At 36.9% G+C, this 21280-nt stretch overlaps 1 protein-coding gene across 3 annotated transcripts in view; it reads left to right on the top strand.

Annotated features, from left to right (window-relative positions):
• The window catches only part of LOC124154197 (facilitated trehalose transporter Tret1-like), a 46672-nt gene extending 32377 nt beyond the window's left edge, over nt 1-14295 (top strand). For 2 of the 3 annotated variants that reach the window (XM_046527769.1, XM_046527768.1), the window contains exons 2-4: nt 2682-2814; nt 8247-8808; nt 13205-14295. In XM_046527769.1, coding sequence (XP_046383725.1) covers nt 2721-2814; nt 8247-8808; nt 13205-13991 — 1443 coding nt within the window. In that variant the 5' untranslated portion in view covers nt 2682-2720 and the 3' untranslated portion in view covers nt 13992-14295. Of the gene's footprint in view, nt 1-2373; nt 2578-2681; nt 2815-8246; nt 8809-13204 lie in introns of those variants that run through there. The other variant, XM_046527767.1, reaches the window with a different exon arrangement.
• Nucleotides 14296-21280: the final 6985 nt, after the last annotated feature.

The following is a 21280-nucleotide window of genomic DNA, read 5'->3' as shown; positions in this document are numbered from 1 at the left end:
AGGGTGGAAGTTATTAATATTAATAAAATTAGACCTAGCAATATTTCCACTGAGTTTTATAATGACACTACGTGTTTAGTCGTGACAAACAACATATCAAGTACATATCATTAACACTTGATAATGTTGTTTGTAACGACGAAACGCGTAGTGTCATAATAAAACTCAGTGCAAATATTGCAATGTCTAATTTTACTAATATTATGAAAATAGATCATAAGCGTAAGGCATAAAAGTCACCACACATCAGTGGCATAGCTACGGAGGGGTTTCCGGGCTGCGACCCCCCCTTGAGCCCTTAAAAGAGGCACCTTTGCCCAGGAGTGTTTTCCATACCCTCCGGAGGGGCCCCGAAATCTCCGGTAATCCCTCTTTCCAGTAAACTTTCTTTAATGAGGGGATAGATCCTCCACAAAGCCTCAGAGAAATAAAAAATAAAAATTTTAACTATTATCTAGTTTTGACATAAAATAACTGCATCTGCTTAAAGTTAAATTTTAGGTGCCAAAATGATGTAAAGTGTATTTCCAGGAATGTCATTTTTCAAAAATTTTTCCGGAACCCCCGTTGACTGGGGGAGGGGTTCCCCACTCCAAAGCATATTCCTAGTTACGCAATTGGACCTGAGCCATTGTGCACAATACGTTATTAAGTTAACAATTTATGCCTGAAAAAGTTGAAGTGTTTATTATTTTATTAAAGCGGTGGATATATATTACTATGCTATTTTTAATAAATATGCCCTTAGGGCCACTTAATTGTCTTTGTTCTTTTATTCAATACTGAAATATTCCTTTGAAAGAATCCAAATCGAAAAAGTGGAATCGACTCATCCTTTACTTGTAACGTGTATTCGAGATAGTATTATCCATCGATTTCATGGATTTCCAATGCAATTCCTTGCGAGTGCATACACTTTACTGCATATATAAAGAATGAATGGATCGCTCTTCGCTCATCTTGGCGCAGCGGACATTTTTGGGAACCGGAAAAATTGCTGGAATGTATTAACTTTCCACGAAACTTACTGGGGCCTCATCTGTATAGTTTATTTGGGCCGCGATTTCAATTGCTGCAGAGTTATCCCTAAACAAAGTTACTTGCTAGATTGCATAAAATGAGACGCCTTGAGCTGAAAATTCAAAGAAAGTTGGCTAGTGACTCGATGGCCTTGATACCAGTATATGTATTTGGAATGAGTTTCTTCTGGAGTTAAATATAAGTTTGCATTTAGTGTATTTTCTCTCGTTGAACTCCACTTTCATAAAGAACTTTCACTCATCAATAACCACTGTATGAAGTCTCCCTTTGAGTGCTCCTATTTTGGTAGAAACCGAACTCATGACCTTGAAAATGGGCATTGAAGAGTTCCTTCGGAACCATCGAGACGATGATTCAACTGTTTTTTCTGCCGTAGGTTACCGTGTTTTATCAATCAAACGATTAGTTTATCTTTTTGTCCTGTTCCATATCTTATCCCAGAATGCAGCGTTAATTTGAGCGATGACCTTGAATCTGCAATTTAAAAAAAATTGGTCGCGGGAACTTTTCATTTGTCTTGACTTATGCAATGGCTATAAATTTATTCGTTTCCTTATTTTTTTTTCGTCATCGTCATCTGTTGAAGAATCAAATAAAGGGATAAATGATTTCATTGTTTGAATTTTTGGTTGCTTCCAATTGTTTTTCAGACACTGCTTCAGTTTCAAAGTAAATAATTGCGCGTCTAGCTAAAAGCAGCTAAAAGATAGCGGTGCATCTTAAATTATTTTAGAAAAACAGTTCTAACGAGAGCACTCGTGCAGAAGCTTAACCCGTCTTACTTGTTAGGGCACAGGATTACTGTACAAGATTAAAATTTCACATACACCTTTTTCGTCATTTTTTACTTATTCTCACATATAATTACTTTTTAAGTAAGGTGACGGTGCTTATAAGAAATCAAGGAATTTGGATGTTAATACTTAAAAGCATAAGGTCAAATAAATCATTATTTTAAGTGTTAAAATAGATAACTCCCACTAAATATCCTTTTTTTGCGATATTTTTCTAAAATATTGCTTTTTTGTGCTTTATTAAGGTAAAAAAATCGTGTTAAAGCCGGAATTTGTGCAAAGCGGAAGTTGGCAAGGATTGAGCTAGTCTTGGAAAAAGTTATTTAGTTTAATTAAGGTCACATTTAAAATATTTAAAAAATTATGTGCCTTAGATTTTATGGTTGTATTTTGTTAACAATTTGCTGCTTGATTAAGGTTAATCGTTTTAGTTAAGAGTAATTTACATTATGCCACTTTGAATTTACCTCCCACGTAAACCCAATTTCGTATTTGCTTTGTTTTTGTGTTTGCCTGGTTTGCCTATTTGCCAGGCGGGTTTGTGTACATGAAGTTAGTCATCGTCAGCTGTTTCAAGAATGTAAATTTTTGACTGAAGTCCGGGGTTTACTGTTCTTACCCCGCGGCTGTCGATGGATATCCAATCCAAAAATTTGAAAATATCTACGTAGCTCTATTCTAGTCCAGTAAATCGTGAAATATGATCGGGAACCGAGAATATTTGTCTCGCCAGAACACCATGGTTAGTTCTTACTTAGCCTTTTTTAGGTGATATTAAATGAGGTTGTATATGTTATAAACGGTGTTTTATGGGGTTAATTAAAAATGATATCATCTTTCTTTCAGGATTCTGACGAGGACGCTATCGTCCCGTTACTAGACGACATGAGTGCAACAGTAATCGGAGTTAGCTCTCAGACTCTGGTCTCGACTACTTCAACTGCACGAAAATTACCACAGTATGTTGCTGCACTAACAGGTGAAAAATTGTTCAGAAGCTGTTTAAATAATTCGATTGTTAAATTTAATTTTAAGCAAACTCTTCATAAATGCATGGCTCCCCGATTAAGCAGTTAAATAACGAAAAGGGATAATTGATGGTTTTATATTCTTGAAAAGGAGTTCATTTTAACCTGTTTGTCTCTGCTACTTTGAAGCCTTGTTCATCCTTTTGTTAGGCCCAGGTAGAGTAATATTTTTCGTCAAATTCAACTGTTTTATTTGACAGTAACTCTACTCAGTAGTGAAAGATAAATTTCTCTTATTTCATTGAGAATCAATGGCTAATGCATAATGAGTTTTCAAGGAAAAAAATAGTTTATAATGAAGGCGTATTGTACTGGTAGTTTGGTAGTAGATTTTCAGTTGAAAGACTTCCATAGTAATAGATCACAGCTACATGAGGCTTTGAAATTGCCAAGGGTAGTGAAGAATCTTAGAAAGTTTTACTCACATGCCGATGCTCACCACTCCTATTCTCTTTTTTAAGTTATTCTGTTACCATGTTCCTGTACCACTCATATATCAAAATGGAACTATTCCCTCCATTTTCCCAGAATCTTTTGCATTGTTACCCTGTAGTGTTTCCTTTTCCATGAAATTTCTTTGAGTGGTAGTGCAAGTGCAAGTTATTTATATATTTTTTTTATATTTATTTTAAGTGCAAGCAGTATATCGGGAGCCCTTACTTATTTGTGTCATATTAAGTATAAAAGTTTAATTCTTAAATTTATTAACTGTTGCGTTTTAGATGTTGGATTAGCTATGATATTAAGTTCCGATGATAACAGTCAAGGGTATATCCAGGATTTTTTTTTCTGGACCAGGAATCAACCGCGCCCATTAGAAAGAACACAACCAATCCCCGTCCACCGTTTTTCCTCCCTCCATCTTTGCCCTCTGCTTTGCACCCTTCCTTATGCCCTTTCCTCACTTTCCCTCCCCTTCTCACTTGAGAAAGATGGGCTGCATCCCACCGAAAATTTGTAGAAACAACCTTTCCCCGTAAGTTCCCCACTTTTTTTTTATTCTTCGTTTTTCTGTCAATCTCTAAGTTTTTTGTGTGCCCATCCTAGGGCAAGAAGAAGTTCCTTTATATTATTTATAATGCTCGTGTGAGTGTATTTCAAACGTGTGTGTATATATATATATATATATATATCAAAATATAAAGATTAATGATATTATTAGAGTCATTCCATTTCAAATTGACACAGAAAAGTACAATTTCCAACCTGGCCGTCTTCGATTTTCATAAAATTTGGTGCGTATGTCATTACACATGACAAGAGAATAAAAAATACCAAATCACAGGATTTTATCTCAAGTAACATAAGAGTAATGGCCACTTAAAGTTCTAAAAATGTGCAGAAAATTTGACCAACATTCATAGCATAACCGGCTGTAGCTTCAGTTCTAATAAAGGTAGAATAGTGAACAAGGTAAATTTGGAAAGTTCTTGAAACAAGCTTTTCAATGATATTCAATTTACTCATGTTAGAAGAATGCTCACTGTTAAGGTCGGTGACTTTAAATACATATCAAATGTGGCAAAAAATACAGTGGCTGAAAACAATGTAGAATCTGAAATGATATTGCAATGGAAAAAATAAATTCAGAACAAGCATCACAAGCAATGAAAAGATACAAATTCAGAAACTTCTACTGAAAAGTGAGAGCATTTGATGGATTGAAAATGAATTTGGGGCCTCCAACTATTTAGTAGGAAAAGCAAAGCAATTAGCCAAAGAGTGTAGTATCTAAGCAACTCCTAATCCATGACCTAAACGTTCCTTAAGCGAACAAATAGTGAACAGTGTCATAGAATTCTACAACAGAGACGATATAATCCGCCATTTTCCTGGAAAGGATTCTTTTTTGTCAAGGAAAATGGTTCCAAGATTCATAAATAAAATGACTGGTGCTGGCGAACCTGGATGAACTGTATCCAGCATTCAAAGATAAACACCCAGGATTGAAAATGGAATCATCAAAATTCAGCCAGTTGCGACCCAGGAACTGTATTTTGGCTGGTGCAGCTGCTACCCATAGTGTGTGTGTTAGCAGTATTCACCAAAATGTGAAGCACATGTTGGAAAGGTCCAGATGGAAAGAGTTGACAAGTGATGGAGACCAACAATGTCTTGCTTGAATCATTTGGAACAATTCACAGGCCACCATTCAACCATTTGTTGTTTATTATAGACATCCAGAAAACTGAACAATTGATCAAATTTCCTTTGTTATGATATAAGAATGCCTTAAACATGACACAGTGAGAGTTTATCTTTTTCAGCGTCACTTGATTAACTTTATTGGATTCCACTTCCAAAGAACACCCAAATACATGTACTATTTCTCAGATGGTGCTGCATAACTTTTCATCTGGCTGATCTCAATGTCTCTCCAGGGTAGCATTTCTTTGCCACATCACAAGGCAAAGGACCATATGATGGCATTGCTGGTACCACCAAGGGACTTGCTGCTTGTGCCAGTCTGCAGTGCCTCTACAACTCTCAGATAAAGACAACCAGACATTTGTTTGAATGGTGTTCCAAGAACATTGTAGTGTGTCACTTTCATTATACAAGTAACAGCGAGGAGATGAAGGAATCTCTCCCTCAAGAACGGTTTGCACAAAGTCACACAATAACAGATGCCCACAAGATGCATTGTGTTATTCCCATTGGACATTATGATGTACAAAAGAAAGTTATCTCCAATTTGCAAGGCAACAGAAATGAATTTCTAACAAGGACCTAATTAGATTTGTTCCTCGATGATATCACAGGGTTTGTTGCATGTATGTACGAAGGTCACTGGTGGATTGGATGTGTTTTTTAAGATAATGAAGATACAAATGAGGTTTCAATTAGCTTCCCATATCCTCATGGGCCGTCACCTTTGTAGGTATGCCATGAGAAACCAGACTTCTTAACGGTGGACAAGAAGGACATTCTAACGTAGGTTGATTACGCAACAGGGAGAACTTATTTTCTTTCACTAAAAGGTGTACAAAGAGTGTCATATGCTGCTTCCAATTACTGGGACAAAATAAATCTAGATGATTTGTTTCTCATATTTGTGTCTGTAAATCTGAATCCATTTACCATGCCTTCCAAACATATTTTCTGCTGGAAGGCTAAATCATGTTTTGCATCATTGAAGGTCGGATCTCAGGGTATGTGACCTTACATATAATACATTCTTGCTATTGGCCTCCTACCTTGTGACCTTAGGGCCCCCGCGCACTGGCAACTTTTACAAAGCAACTATTTAGTTGCTTTGAGGAAGTCCCTATGGAACACACGGCAGTTGCGGCAACTAAAAAGTTGCCCGTGTGCGGGGCCACAGTCAATTTCGTGTGTTTCATTTGAACATCCATAAAGCAACTAAATAGTTGCTTGGTAAAAGTTGCCAGTGCGCGGGGGCCCTTACAGTGCATTATGGTAGCACCTACCTTTAGCAATATGTATTTTTCAGTGCTTTTCATCCCATTGTTGGGCTCTGAATATGGTTAATTTTGGAATCAATGAATTGCATTGCTGTACGTATTATTTTATATACCCTGATTCCATGGTCACCCCAACTTCATTTTTTACTAGGTATGTTGTACAGTGTGACATGAAGAATCAAATATTTTTTTTCATAAATTTTGAAGGTGACATGTTTTGAGATATTCGAGGTCAAGAGAGAGTCCCTGACCTTAACTGTGAGCATTCTTCTAACATGAGTACATAAATTGATTATCATTGAAAAGCTTGTTTTAAGACGTTTCCAAATTTACCTACTTCACTATTCTATGTTTATTAGAACTGAAGCTACAGCCGTTTATATCATGAGTGTTGGTCAAATTTTCCGCACATTTTTAGCACTTCAAGTGGCCATATGGTATTTTTCATTCTCTTATCATGTGTAATGAATACAACAAATTTCATGAAAATCGAAGAGGGTCAGGTTGGCAGCTGTGTTGATTTCAAATGGAATATTTGTATTTAAAATCCTATCTGTCTTTTAAGCATCTGGAGGGGCTATGTACCCCCGTTCCCCCCCTCTAAATCTGCCTATGATAACCGTCAGTGTTTCAATCTCATTTGTAGCATGGATTTTTCATTTTGATAATATATCTAAGGTTGTATTACATTAATTTGAAATAAATCTCACTGTTATAGACTACCCAACAAAATGTAGGTGAATTGATGTTTTGTATGCAGGATCCGCATTTTGGTGTCTTGTTTGTGTGCAGCATCTTCTGTATCTTTATTCCCAATTTCTGATAGCAGGATAGTTTGAATTTCTGATAATGGAAGTGCTGTTATGGCATTGAAATTGAATGGTAGCAATAATCTGAGTAGAGTTTTTTGTCCCCCATGGGGCAATTCTATTTGTGAAGGAATTACCTTCAGAGAAAACTATGCTATAGGATATCTTGATAAAATTGTAAAAAAATAACAAAAAATTGCAAACTTCTCACTGAGCATGGTCAAAAAAAATTTATGAAGGTGATGTTCATATACATAAACAAAGTTAATTTTGGAAATACCTTCTAAATGTGCCCAGAATTAAAATGTGATTGAATTGCTGCCAGGTCAACCTCCTAAGTGTAATGATATCAAACATCTTCAAAACTCTGTGAATCGAAGTATAATTTGAAAACTTTTAATAAGGCTCTGAATAATGTTTCAAATACTGATTTCATAAAATTCAATCATTTAGCTGTTGATTTATCAAGATAAAATATTTCCAGCCTAAATTTTTATTTGAGAGAAAAAGTTGACATTTTCATGGAAATGCCCCATTCAAACATCCACGTAGCGGTCTTTTACTGTGGTAGGTGGCATAAAGGCAGCATTGCCCAAGTGTTGTTAAGCGAATTAGGCCGTCAGCCGATAGAGACCTTGAGGCTGCACACCAGGCTTCGATTGCTTGAGCAATTGAGAATAGATATTATTAAGAGCAACTCGAAGAACCCAATGATAGCACCACTATATTTCCAGGTCTGACAGAAGTGATGAATTAAGGGAGATGTTTTGCCGAACGGATAGATATTGGAATTCGTTTTTTTCCCTGAACCATAAAAGACTTCAATAAATACTAGTCATAATTTTGTATTAACACTGGCTTTTTATATGTAAAAAATGGCATGTATCCTAACACCCCTCTGTCTTTTTAGGCAGCTTGCGGGGTTGTATATAGATGTAGATGTAATAGCTCAAGAACTAGGCGACGGATTGAAAAACAGACAAAATATGGCTATCTTTAATTTTCAATTACTATTAAGTCAACAGCAATATAAAGTTAGTAAACATCCCCTTTCTGTGGTAGGCACCAAAATAATGAGTCCTTTCTATGTATATTTATGACAATGTATTTGTTTCCATGGGTCTGAGTGATGCTTATTTTTCATTCTAGCTACTCTTGGAGCATTTGCACTTGGAACTGCCTTAGCATGGTCATCACCTGCCCTACCAAAGCTAATGAAGGGTGGAGAGGCCAAATTTAAAATAGAACAATATCAGGAATCATGGATAAGTTCACTGCTGACTCTTGGTGCTGCAGCTATTGCCCTACCTATAGGTTATTGCATGGATTGGATTGGCCGCAAACTCACCATGATCATCCTTGCTGTCCCTTTTGTCATGGGCTGGGCTCTGATTGTGTGGGCCACTAATGTTGACATGCTGTACGCTGGCCGCTTCTTTTGTGGCATGAGCGGAGGGGCTTTTGCTGTTGTGGCCCCTGTCTACATTGGAGAAACTGCTCAGAAAGATATCCGTGGGACTCTTGGCACCTATTTCCAGCTGATGATCTGTGGTGGAATTCTATTTGCTTACATCGTTGGATCATATCTTTCTGTGTTTTGGTTCTCAATCATTTGTGGCATTATCCCAATCATCTTTGCTGCTGGAATACTTGCTATCCCGGAGAGTCCAGCCTTCTTGTTGGCCAAAGGAAAGGTTGATGAGGCCAGAAAGTAAGTCATATTTAGATGTTTATTTATGTATTTTCCTATTGATGTTTTTTACTTGAAGTAAAAGTAAAAACATATCTCACTTCTTATTTGAATACGGGTTGATAGTTTTAGTTATTTTGGCATATGATGATTCTGTTTTTATGTGGGAGTATTTTATTGAGGTGCATAGATAAATGAAAAATAAATTTTCATTTTCGCTAAGGTATTTCTTGTTTTTGCTTGCATATCATCTGAAACATGTAAAAAATTGCAAGCTCTTGGATTCAGGAGTTTTGATGCCTCAACCAAGTTTTGGATACATTATGTCATTTTCATTCGTGTGCGCAAATTTTATGCGTATGATTACAATTCTATACATAAATACAATTTTGTGGCCTATTGCCTGTCTAGCTTAAGCAATAACATACTCTATGGGTCTAAAAAGTATAACATGAAGTGGCACCACAATCATTATCATTGAAAATTCACCATTTTTCTTTTGGTATATTATTCCTAGGTCTCGTTGAAACGATGGAAATAGCCTGCAAGTATGTTTAATGGCAGGATTATTGTTAATCAACCTATCAAAATTTATGAAATATGAAGCAATTTGTTTGCCACTAAAATTTGTAAACACTTGACTTATGACCATTCCACAATGGGTTTTCAATAAGCTTGTTGACTTTGCTGGGTAATATAATAAGTGTTATGTGCAGTGGGGTAGCCAGGAATTTCATTTGGGAGTTAAAGTAGGGGAGGAAATTTTTTTAAAACAGGGTACTAAGTAGAGGATTTTAAACTATTTTTAACACTATTACGGAGACTTCCCCAGTGATTAAATTAATGATTATTTTTCGGGTTAATTCCAAGTCAACTCATTTTTTGCAAACGATAGTTTCGGGTGCATTCCAGCTTTCGTCTTCAGGTCCAAATGATCTGCAGAGCTGCTATTCTTTATATATAAGGCTAGTCAGGCACCTGTCTACATTGGAGAATTTGCTCAGAAAGATATCCGTGGGACTCTTGGCACCTATTTCCAGCCTCCTTGCTTATATATAAGGCTAGTCAGGCACACGCTGATTTGCTCGGTTTGAATTCCATTGTTGGAATAGCGTTTGAATGATGAAGTTTAAGGATAGCCTTCCTCCCTATTAAAGTCATTTTCATGATTTGCAATTTCTATTGCCTCCCTAATCAGCCGAGGGAAATATTTATTCTCTTTTGCGAATGTTTTTGATTCTTGGAATAGAATAACGTGCCCAGGTTCCAACCATGCATGTTCCGCAACTGCAGAAATTCAAAAATTTTTCTTTTCAGTAGCCTTACGATGTTCAACTATTCTGCATTTGAGGGATCTAGATATTTGCCTGATGTATGATTGACCACAGGAACGCATTACCTCATACACTCCTTCATAGATATTAGCTGGGTGACAATCTTTTTCACTCAGGAGGAGGTCAGAGGTCTTCTTTAAGCTTTTGAATCTCGTCAAAATATCGTGTTTGGTGAGAACTCTAGCGATTCTCTCTGAAGCTCCTGCGACGTATGGCAAGGGAGCATGTGCCTTTGCCTTCTGCTAGTCTTCCCTTGCAGTCTCCAAGGCCACATCTCATTTCTCTTCTTCCTTACGCGCGATTTTCTGAATCAGTTCCCGATTGTAGTCCTCGCTTGGAAAAACATGTAGCTATAGAGGATATCAGAAATTGTCCACAAGCATATGTTGTGTGAATTGGTCAGCCTTTTTTACCCATGGTACATTGAGTGTGATATTACCTGTGCTAGCTGGTTGAGTTTTTTTTTGCTTTGGTGGGACCCATGGCACCCTATCTCATCAAAGACCCTTATAAATAATTAATGAACGTCAGTCATGTAAGTTACCTGGAAAACTGATAGACTAAGAGTCTCATAATGAGTTGAATCATATTTCATAAGCATCTGGTCAGAAACAATAATTTTCTTTGTCTCACTTGTAGAATGGCTGATGTTGTGTTTATTCCATAGCATAATGATATTTTCATCATAACACACCTCACAGCAGCAATTTTGTCCATTATCCATGTTTCCAATATCTTCACTTCATCTGTGCTAGTTAGTAATTTTATTTTCGGGCTGAAACACTTTCTGCACTATGCCCAAGCAGTATTTTGGCCGCCCAAGCTCCCAGTGCACACAAAGCTAGAGCACCATTCTAGATTAAGTTCACAACTACTGCAATCCCTTTGCTGTCATGTTTTCTCTGCCCTCTCATTTTCTGGATATGTTTTAGTGATATTATTCTGAACTAGTATCTTTTCAATTGGAGATCCATATTATGTGATAATAACTGCTCATAAAACTACTGCAATATTTTTTGTATTCTTGCTGGATCAAAATATGCCCAAAAAGCTAGGTCTGAAATGCAAAGACCCCAACGCATAATGTATTAAACAAGCTAAGTTTTTTTATATTGACAATATAAAAAACTTAGCTTGTGTTATTTTAACATAGCTGAAATGCACAGTCTATTCACAGTTTGTATTCAGTCTGCGATAACACTTGACAGCATGAAAATCAGGCCCTGTACCTTTCCTGCTATTTTAGTTTAAAATGACATCTTAAATATGAATATGACCTTCGTTTTTCCCATCACCTGCCATTTTTGGGGGACTCCTGCCCCCTCCTATTTTTATCACTTTTTGATAATTAGGAAGGATAAAAAGGATTATTTTAGCATTTGCATTCCTTCTATGGTTTAGAGGTGTGGTAAATTCTAAAACATGAACATTGATGGTGTGGAGATTGATTTGGAGGGGAGGGGAATTAGTCCCCATGAAATTTTTAAAAAATACATAAAAATGGTTGATTTAGCTTTTTTTCCCCATTTCCACGTACATATTTTCTAAATTTTCCAACTTCTATTTCACCTCATCCTCCCCCGAATTATTAATATATATTTCAAAAAGCAATAGCGGTATTAATAAAAATATTTTGCCATGTAATGTATGTAGTAACAATAATTAAAATATGTAGCAATAGTTAGGAAGATTCACTTTACCATTCTGGTGCTTGCAAAAACTCACCCGCTGAGGCTTGGAGAGAAATTGTCATGCTTGCACAGCAAAAGAAAGAAAAAAACATTCTTTGTAATTCTACTAGAAATTTACACAAGATTGAGATCTTATGCATTTTCTCACTGAAGTTACTAATTGTTAAGCATACCATTTCCTTCATCATGGAGTTCCACAAAGTATCAGCCTCTTAAATTAATTACATTGTATTTATCGTCGTCTTCCCTAGTATCACTAGCGATAGAAGAGTCCACTTATCGGTGTTCTAGGCAAGGATTCTGTTTTTCCAAGTTGTTTCAATTGTATTAAACAGTAGAAGTTTTTTTACTCCGGCATTTTCTAAGTGAATTGCAGGATGTAGGTGTGAGTTTTGATTATTATCGTGATATGTGTAAATATGCCACACCTATGTAAAAACCATTCTGATCCCTTCTGCTACCTAATTGTAAAGTTTATGTTGACCTGAAACTTGTCGCTTTACTGACGGGTCGACAATCAGGCTTCACAAAATACTGCTGCTTCCTTTGTGAATGGGTCAGCCAAGCCCGAGAAAAGCATTGCATATTTATTGACTGGCCTCGGCAAGAAGGCTTCACTCCATGTTATAAAAATGTTGCTAAATAAAAATGGTGGGTGATGGAGGAAAACGGATGTAATATTCTAATTCTGTCTTTTTACAAAAGAATCAGCAGGAATGATATCATGGCTCAAAGAAAAATGTATTTTTGCCGTCCAGTGTAATTGATGTGAAAGGCTTACTCATGGAAATATGTAATGATATTTATTATAAAAGTTAAGTCGTAGGAATACACTTCCTGATAGTACAATATAGTTCCACTCAGGATTAACAGGTTAATAGATGTCACACAGTGCACACTATGCATTTCAGTCTTTGTTTCAACATATCTTCTCCATTAAACTAGAATATTGTTCTTGACTAAGATAAAATCAAGTATGGATGCTGTAATGTCTCCAAATTTTACTGAGCTTCTCAATTTTAAAGATAAATATTTTTGCAAATCCCGCTTATATTGAGATTAATGTTGTAAATGGACCATTTTGAATTTGAGATACGAAATAAATTTAGAACTCGAGCTTTACTTATTGCTAAAAGTATGTGATGGCATCATTTGCAGTAGGCTAGTGCGACAGTCAGAATGTCAGAGATTTATATATGTACAATTCATTGTCATTCCTTTCCATAAATTAGCATGCTTATTCATAGCTTATATGTCAAACATTTTTTTCTTGTGTTGTCAATGATTCTGTTAATTGACGCCAGAGTGTTAATGACATTTGACGGGAGAGCTCTTTTATTTCTATTAATAAGTAGACGGCTTACTGATGTTTAATTTCTTGCTATCTTTCAGAGCCCTGACTTGGCTAAGAGGAAAAGAGTATGCTTTGGAAGCTGAGTTGGAGGAAATGAAACTTACTGCTGATAATGCTGCAGAATCACAAAAAAATGTCAATATATTTGCAGCTCTTCGGACTAGAGCATCCATTAATGCATTGATCATATCACTTGGATTGATGGTCTTCCAGCAGTTATCTGGAATTAATGCTGTGATTTTCAACACTACTGACATTTTTGAAGCTGCTCAAGTTGAAGACTCCTCTGTGTCCACAATTGTTGTAGGTGCCGTGCAATTGGTGGCGACTTTCATATCCACACTGGTCGTTGATCGCTTTGGACGAAGGGTTCTCCTCATATTGTCTGATGCCGTCATGTCTCTGTGTTCTGTGGCCTTAGGAGTTTACTTCTACCTTCAGTCTACCCATGCAGATGTCTCAAACTTAACGTGGCTTCCGTTGACCAGCATGTGCATTTTCATAATTGTGTTCTCACTTGGATATGGTCCAGTGCCATGGTTCATTGTTGGTGAATTGTACCCTGCTGAGGTGAAAAAAATTGCCAGCCCAATATCCAGTATCACCAATTGGCTTCTTGCCTTTGTGGTGACCAAATTCTTTAACGATTTCTCAGGGAAACACATAGCATTCTGGAGCTTTGCCGTGATCTCTTTCATTGGAGTTCTCTTTGTTTTCTTTGTCGTTATTGAGACAAAAGGGAAATCACTGGAGGAGATTCAGAGGGAGCTAGGGTCACGATGGAAGAGTCGGAAAAATAAAGTTGACGTTGAAGGTAGAGAATAAAGTCTGATACTCAAATTCTCAATCTAATTTTGTATGTGATATGCCATTGTGGCTACCTTGCTGTATAGATAGTGTAAATAATCTTTCTTTTTAAAATACTTACATATTGAACTTTTATGAATTCAGATTGTGTTATGTGTTTTGTTATATATATTTTATCCACGTTTTAGTTTGAATAAGTGAATATTTTATTCCTGTTGTGAAAGTGTGTAAGTGTGCTTGTGGTTTATCAACTGCCATATTTTTCCCCCACCAATTAATTAGGTTAGTCATATAATTTTTAATAAATCACCACAAAAATTTAGATATTTGTTACATCATTTCTGTTGTTTTGTCATAGTGTGTTCTTTTGGGTATCCTTATGGAGTCCAGTTAAAGGAATGTATTTAGGTACCTAAATGTGAATGAATGAAAAGGTGTCAATTGAGTAAGTAACCCATTTAAATTTTCAGGTATTGGGATTGCTATGGTGAATGTGATATGTTATTATTTAAATGTCTTTCATTTTTCCATCAGTTTCTTGACTGTCGTACTCAACATTAAGTCTTCCTCAATACTGTGCTCATAAAATTGAAATTTTGGAATGGGGGATGCCTCTTGTAGAAATAGAATGGAATATCGGAACCCTATCCTGCCGGCGCCTACAATACAAAAACGTTTTCATGCTACGGGTAGCATAAGAATATTTTAAACCTCTCTGTACAGAGGTCTTTTGTGGGGATGAGTTGTCTGGATATTTTCGTCCCTTAGATTTGGGACCCAGCTCAACGTGGCACCCATCCTTTACCCTGGCCACTGGACTGCACCCTCTAACCCTATCATAGCACGAATCCACGGTCAACTTATTGTGTTAGCAGTGTTATTTTAACCAAAACTTGTATCTGATTTTCAATAATTTGCTCTTCTAAAAGAATTACTGGCATTTTTTTAAAAGAATTGTTGAATTTTAAATGGATTTCTAATTTTAATAACAACGAAGTTAGTAAATAAAAGGTAATAAGGCTATAAGTCCGGAAGTTTGTCATTTTTAACGTTTCAATTTCGTTTAAAAATTGCTTATGCACAGAACAAAACGAAGAATTAATTTCAAAGTCTGAAAAAATTGTAGTATGTAACAAAATATATCATTGCAAACACCATTGACAATATAACCATTTTGCAATTGATTACTGCAGCGACGATGTTCAATAATGAGGGGGAGGGTCGGGCTTAATTGTCAAGGAGTGGCCCTTAGGACTTGCTATGCTGGAGGTTACTACAACGTGTAATTTGGTCTACAAATATTCTTATTTTTTATGTGTTGTAGTAGCCATCATTATGTACCTACTGCTTTTCAATTCAAATTTTCAGTTCCCTTACCATGCAATCTTAACATTATGCTTTGGATAAATCAACCAGTATTTTGTACCAGTATTTAAAATTTCCATAGTATGAAGTACTTTCTCGTCAATGAGACAAAATATACCTTTTCATGCATTAATAGTATTTTTATTACTTTTTTCAAGAGTTTTACTATGTAACTTACAAAATTAATACCAGGAGGTGCATTTTCTTGAGGTAATTTTTTTTATTGAACGAGAAGTTTAAAAGATGCATGTATCTAAAAAAATACATTTTTTAGTTTTCCACTACACATTTTCCTCCACTCTCTCCTCATGTTTGGTTTGCATAGTTACTAAATTTCATGTGTCAATAATTTTTTTATTAAAGACTAGTAATTGAGGAAATAAACAATAATAGAGATATTTCTTCCACCTCATAATTTATGAACTCTAATAGTAAGGCTTTAATCATTTTTTTAAATGTTGAAATGATTACGCCTTACTTCACATGTTTGTACCAACCTGTACGTATTTGTATCTTGGCCATCATATGAACATCATCTTTTTCCTTTGAAGATAAAACATTCTTAATATTACATGAGAGCTCCTTTGATTTACCCAATACCCATGCCAAAACATTTCGGGTATTTTAATGTAGTGGAACCACTTTAAAGCGTGTACAGGCTATTGCGAGACCCCCTCCATTATGAGAGATAGCCGAAGCACCATCAATTGGCCCTATGATTAGCTTGTAAAACTTGGCTATTATTTGCTCCACCTCCAGTAAAGCGACAACTCGCTATTGTAAGTGTTTATAATGGCACCGTGGTGTCTCGTTTTATCTAGGTTGCACTGTATATTAATAAAAATTATAATAAATTTTATCTCTGTGAGGTTACAAGTAAACATATAACTCCAACCCAAGAGGATTGCTGGCAGTACATTCTCCCACTGCTTCATAATAGAAAAAAAAACTTTATTTTTCAAAGATTTTATTTTTGTAAATTTATGATTTTTCCATTTTTGGTTTTCTTTTGTGAAGCAAAGTATTAAAGAAAATTATTATTAAAGAAGTTTTTATATTTCGGGGGGGTGGGGGTCTGGAACACCCCCCTCGCCACACCACTGGTTATTACAGAAAGGTATTTTTCTTCCATTCCATATATGCTCCGTTAATACTGCATCTAAGGTGATAAATTAATTATCATTTTAAACGTTGTGTCACCGGCGTATGACGAAAAATACAATATCAATCTCAAATTTCATTACTTACCCATTAATTCTACTTAAAAGTTTCCATTTCTCCATATCCATTACTCGCATATTTTTGTAAGAAAGCAAGTATAAAGAAAGTACTCTATGATACACTTTCTTCTCTATTTAAAACCCAATAACACCATTTCCTTAGTATACATTTTGCCTGTTAGCGTGAAAGTGCAAACTTTCCTCACGGATTACCTAGTCTCATCATTGCCTCGTACCGCACCACATAATAGATCACTTAGTGGTGCCTACAATTATGCCTTGTTGGATAAAAATCATCTATAAATTTTATTATACCCAACAACTGGCTCCGTAAAATCGAGGCCTTCGAGCACCTTGTCAATAAATCACTGAAATATCTACGCCGCATTGCACAGTCCATATGACATAATGAGAAATTCCAAGAGACAAAAGGTATGGTGATGGCGGTTTTTGGGATGACTTCCGGGTTCAAAGGTACTTGGTTATAAGCCCTTACTAAATCAATTGTTGATAAAACTCGCACACCACTTAGGGAAGAGGAAAAGTCCTCTATGTGGGGAACTGGATAGCAATCTGGAGGAAGAGATTCATTATTGTCCCTAGCCCCTTTATGGTATCGAATACCTATAAGAGATAGAAGGTCTGATGTGCTTACACAAGTGGCTATGGTAGATATTCATCAACTCTTTCTAAAATTGAAAATTTGTTAATAACTGTCAATAGATAGCCACCTTAAACATCAGATTTTTTTTCAATTTTTCCAGCAATTACACTCCCCCATAATCCGACCCTGATGCAATCTGATGGCAAGAGGAAAATCCGAGGGAGAAAGAGGAGAGATATCCCCACCCTTAATAATCATGAGAAGTTTTTCGAAGGAATTCAACGCGCTCAAATTGGCCGATATTTTACCACTAATATTAGTTGTATTAACAGACCACCCGGCGTTGAAGGATAGTACTCAGAGAAGGGGGAAACTTGGAACTTGGATTTCATGATATATAGGATTCTACAGCCCATTTTGGGGGAGGTCCACTGTTTCTAGGTTTTGCAATTTGCAGCTTAAAAACAGGAAATTCAAGTAACACAATTTTCAGCAACAACACCGCTTAGCAAACCAATGGCTGCATTCAGAGCTACATTAACAACGCCAAAGGATTTAGTGTTTTTATCAGCTGCGTTATCCATTTATTATAGGCAATTTTGACGACTACATGTTAGCCAAAAAATATCCTGTTAATATCGCTCTCTTGGGGACCACCGATGGTCAGTCCCTCTAATGAGGGTTCACCCTCGACTCTGACACTCCGAGCCTAATCCATCCCTTTCCTGAAGACCCCAGCACGCGAGGGGCGGACCCAAAACACTGGGAGGCCCCCCACCCATCTGGGCCACTTGTAGTACAATTTTCATTTTTCAGTTCTTCAGTGCTGTCAACTATAGAGTGGTTTACTGTTATTTTTTTACTGCCTATATCGAAAGATTATTACTCCTGGAGTACGTATTTCACGCTTTTAGATTTTTTAATGACGATATCTATTTTTCACGATTAAACGAAAGGTGAAAAATTTTGAGCGCGCGAAAACGCGACGGCTAAGTAGGAATGATGGGAAAAAGTCCGTGTGACGCATTTCTAGTTCCCCCTCCCGCCTTGTGAGGTGACCTTGGGTCGAGGCTTGAGCGCTGATACGACGCAGGTTGCTAGCATGTAGCTGAGTACCCTGCTAGCTGGTAGCGTTTGGCTTAAATAAGGATTATTAATACCTTATCAAACGAAGGAAACTTTCCGACCTTAGCCAGTTTTAATAGGTCATTATTAAGACATGTTTCCCTGAGCTCTGTGCCTCATGCATGCATTGGTAATCTCAGACGATGTAAAACTCCTATCTACTCTTATAGCAACTAGGTCTCTCTGACGTCACGTGGAGTGGAATCGCATGGGCGCCAATCTGGGCCTTTTTCAAATGAGGTTAAAATTGACCGTTGCAATTCGTCTAAACTGGGATTTCTAAAACCAAATAATTTGTATATTATGAATACACTAATAGTGGGTAAGGAATCGCAATCAATACATTTCGTTTTCTTTGATGAAGGAAACTACCCTATTTATAGTCTTCTTGATCACACCAGAGATACGGTCGAGGGCGGTTTTTATAGTCTTTCTACGATGATTTTAAGAATTCTGCCCAATCTGCAATAAACTTGGCAACTCTTTAGCCATCAACTGTGTCGTGGGGTGGGAAAGCCCTCTCGGGCCCAAAGGGACTGTCCATCCGTGATTCCCACGAGAGCGACATTAACCAAAATCCAGCTTCACTTCGAATCCCCTAATTCATGATGTTTTTTTCTGTTTTCTATTTTTTTGAGTTTTACCTCTACCTCGGCAGAAGGCTCAGGCTTGGGTGGGGCTAGGTTGGGGGTTGGGAGGTGGCCCTCGGACCGGGCGTCTTGGGCGTTTGATCCGGCCCTGAGGACAACAACTTTTGCTCATGCATGTTGAGAAGTAATGTAAAACATTCTTGTTGTTGCACCCACAAGTAGAGCAGTTATGAAATCTGGCACTCTCTCATTGAAATTAAGTTCTAGCGTACAGTGGCGCTGCAAGGGGGGTTTTGGGGGACAAACCCCCCCCCCCCCCCAAGAGCTCAGAGAAATTTTACTTAATTTAACATTTGCTTAATTGGATTGATATTACTAATACAATAGCGTAAGGATTAAGAAAATATCCCACAGAAAGCCGTAAAACTCACCATTTTGAACCATTTATCTTAAAATTTCGAAATAGGGTGGTTTCCTATTATTTTGTTATTGCCTAAATCGAAAGATTATTACTCCTGGAGTAAGAATTTCACACTTTTAGATTTTTAAATGACGATATCTATTTTTCGCGATTAAACGAAAAGTGAACATTTTCAAGCGCGCGAAAACGCGACGGCTAAATAGGAATGATGGGAAAAAGTCCGTTGTGACGTATTTCTGGTTCCCCCTGCCGCCTTGTGAGGTGACCTTGGGGCGAGGCTTGAGCGCTGATACGACGCAGGCTGCTAGCAGGTAGCTGAGTACCCTTCTAGCTGGTAGCGCTTGGCTTAAATAAGCACTATTATTCCCCTATTAAACGAAGGAAACTTTCCGAACTTAGGTATTTTTAATGTGTGATTATTAAGAGATGTTTCCCTGAGCTCTGTGCCTCATGCATGCATTGGTAATCTCAGACGATGTAAAACTCCTATCTACTCGTATAGAAACTAGGTCCCTGTGACGTCACGTGGAGGGGAATCGCATTGGCGCCAATCTGGCCTTTTTCAAATGCAGTTAAAATTGACCGTTGCCATTCGTCTAAACTGGGATTTATAAAACCAAATAATTTGCATGCTATGAATACACTAATGGTGGGTAAGGAATCGCAATCATTGCATTTCGTTTTCTTTGATAAAGGAAACTACCCTATTTATTTATCTCGCACCCACCTCTTATCCTGGTGGGTATACCATACCCCCACACACCCCGGTATTGGTTGCACCTAAACCTTCCCCAGGCTCCTTAATTCCTAGCTGCGCCCCTGCTAGCGTAGACCAATGTCTATGCTATCCGCTTCAGCCTTGACTAGAGACTTTCGTAGATTATTGTCATCACCGTCGAAGTTTTTGCTTGCAGTCGATAGGCTTAGTAAATGGTGCATTAGGCACTTGACTTCTATACATGGTTGCTCGACTAGCTTTTTTCTCACAGAAGAAAAATAATCGTCAGATTCACGAAATGACCTATCCTAGTGACCATACTAAATGTCGAAGAAATCGCCCGTTAGAACAATTTTGTTCCACAGCGCACATAATTGTTCATTTGAAGCTGGGCAGCCAAGATTGCACCATTCATATACGAATGTTGGTACGACTGAGGATGCCCAATCTTCTACGCTCCCCGAGGTTCACCTTCTCTGTCAAATCTTATATCTTCAGTTGGTTCAAGCTATCTCGGTTCATGATGTCCAACCGGTTTTATTTTGAGTACACCCGTGTCAAAGTTTTAATATATCTACCAGCAGCTTCTTCTCAGGATAAAATTAATGGTACTCATTATTATGGCTATTCGTATCAAATTTCAATGGTGCGGAAAGTAATCTCTCTGTCGTCTCATCATACTTCTCTCATTCACGGATTATATCATGTGGAGCAAAATGCTCTTCACACACCTGTTAAAGTATCGCAATTCAGTATTTAGGTCTCAGTACAACAATCAAATTTAATATTTTTCATTTTTGCGCTCATATTAAAAATGTAATGGCTCATTTCCTATTGCAGGATATTTTGGACTACTATTAATTTATTTTAAAGCATTTTAATTCTCTAATCTACTCTATTTCGCTATTATACCCCTCACGTCTCTCATTTTTAACCTTGAGAAAACTAATACGTGTGCAAGGGGACCAATAACAACAATATTTGAATTATTGAGAATAATAACTTTCAGGAATTAATAAGAATTGTTTCACCAAATAGGAGTCATGACTAAATAAAGTCTGTCGAATTGCCCAACTTGTTAACTAATAAGCAATGTCTTTTCTCCCGCTGCGATCAATGCAATAAGCCCTCCAATAAAAAAGAGCGATTAATAAATGTTACTTTAACCAATTGGAGTATTTCATATTTGTTATTTATTACCATGGCTGTGCTTCTTTTATTTATGATAAATTAAGCAATTACATGAATAATTTGCAAGCAAGAC

The sequence above is a fragment of the Ischnura elegans genome, chromosome 2 (assembly GCF_921293095.1).
Source record: "Ischnura elegans chromosome 2, ioIscEleg1.1, whole genome shotgun sequence".
Classification (NCBI taxonomy): Eukaryota; Metazoa; Arthropoda; class Insecta; order Odonata; family Coenagrionidae; genus Ischnura; species Ischnura elegans.
The sequence above is the reverse complement of the archived record's forward strand: the minus strand, read 5'-3'. Positions and strand labels throughout refer to the sequence as shown.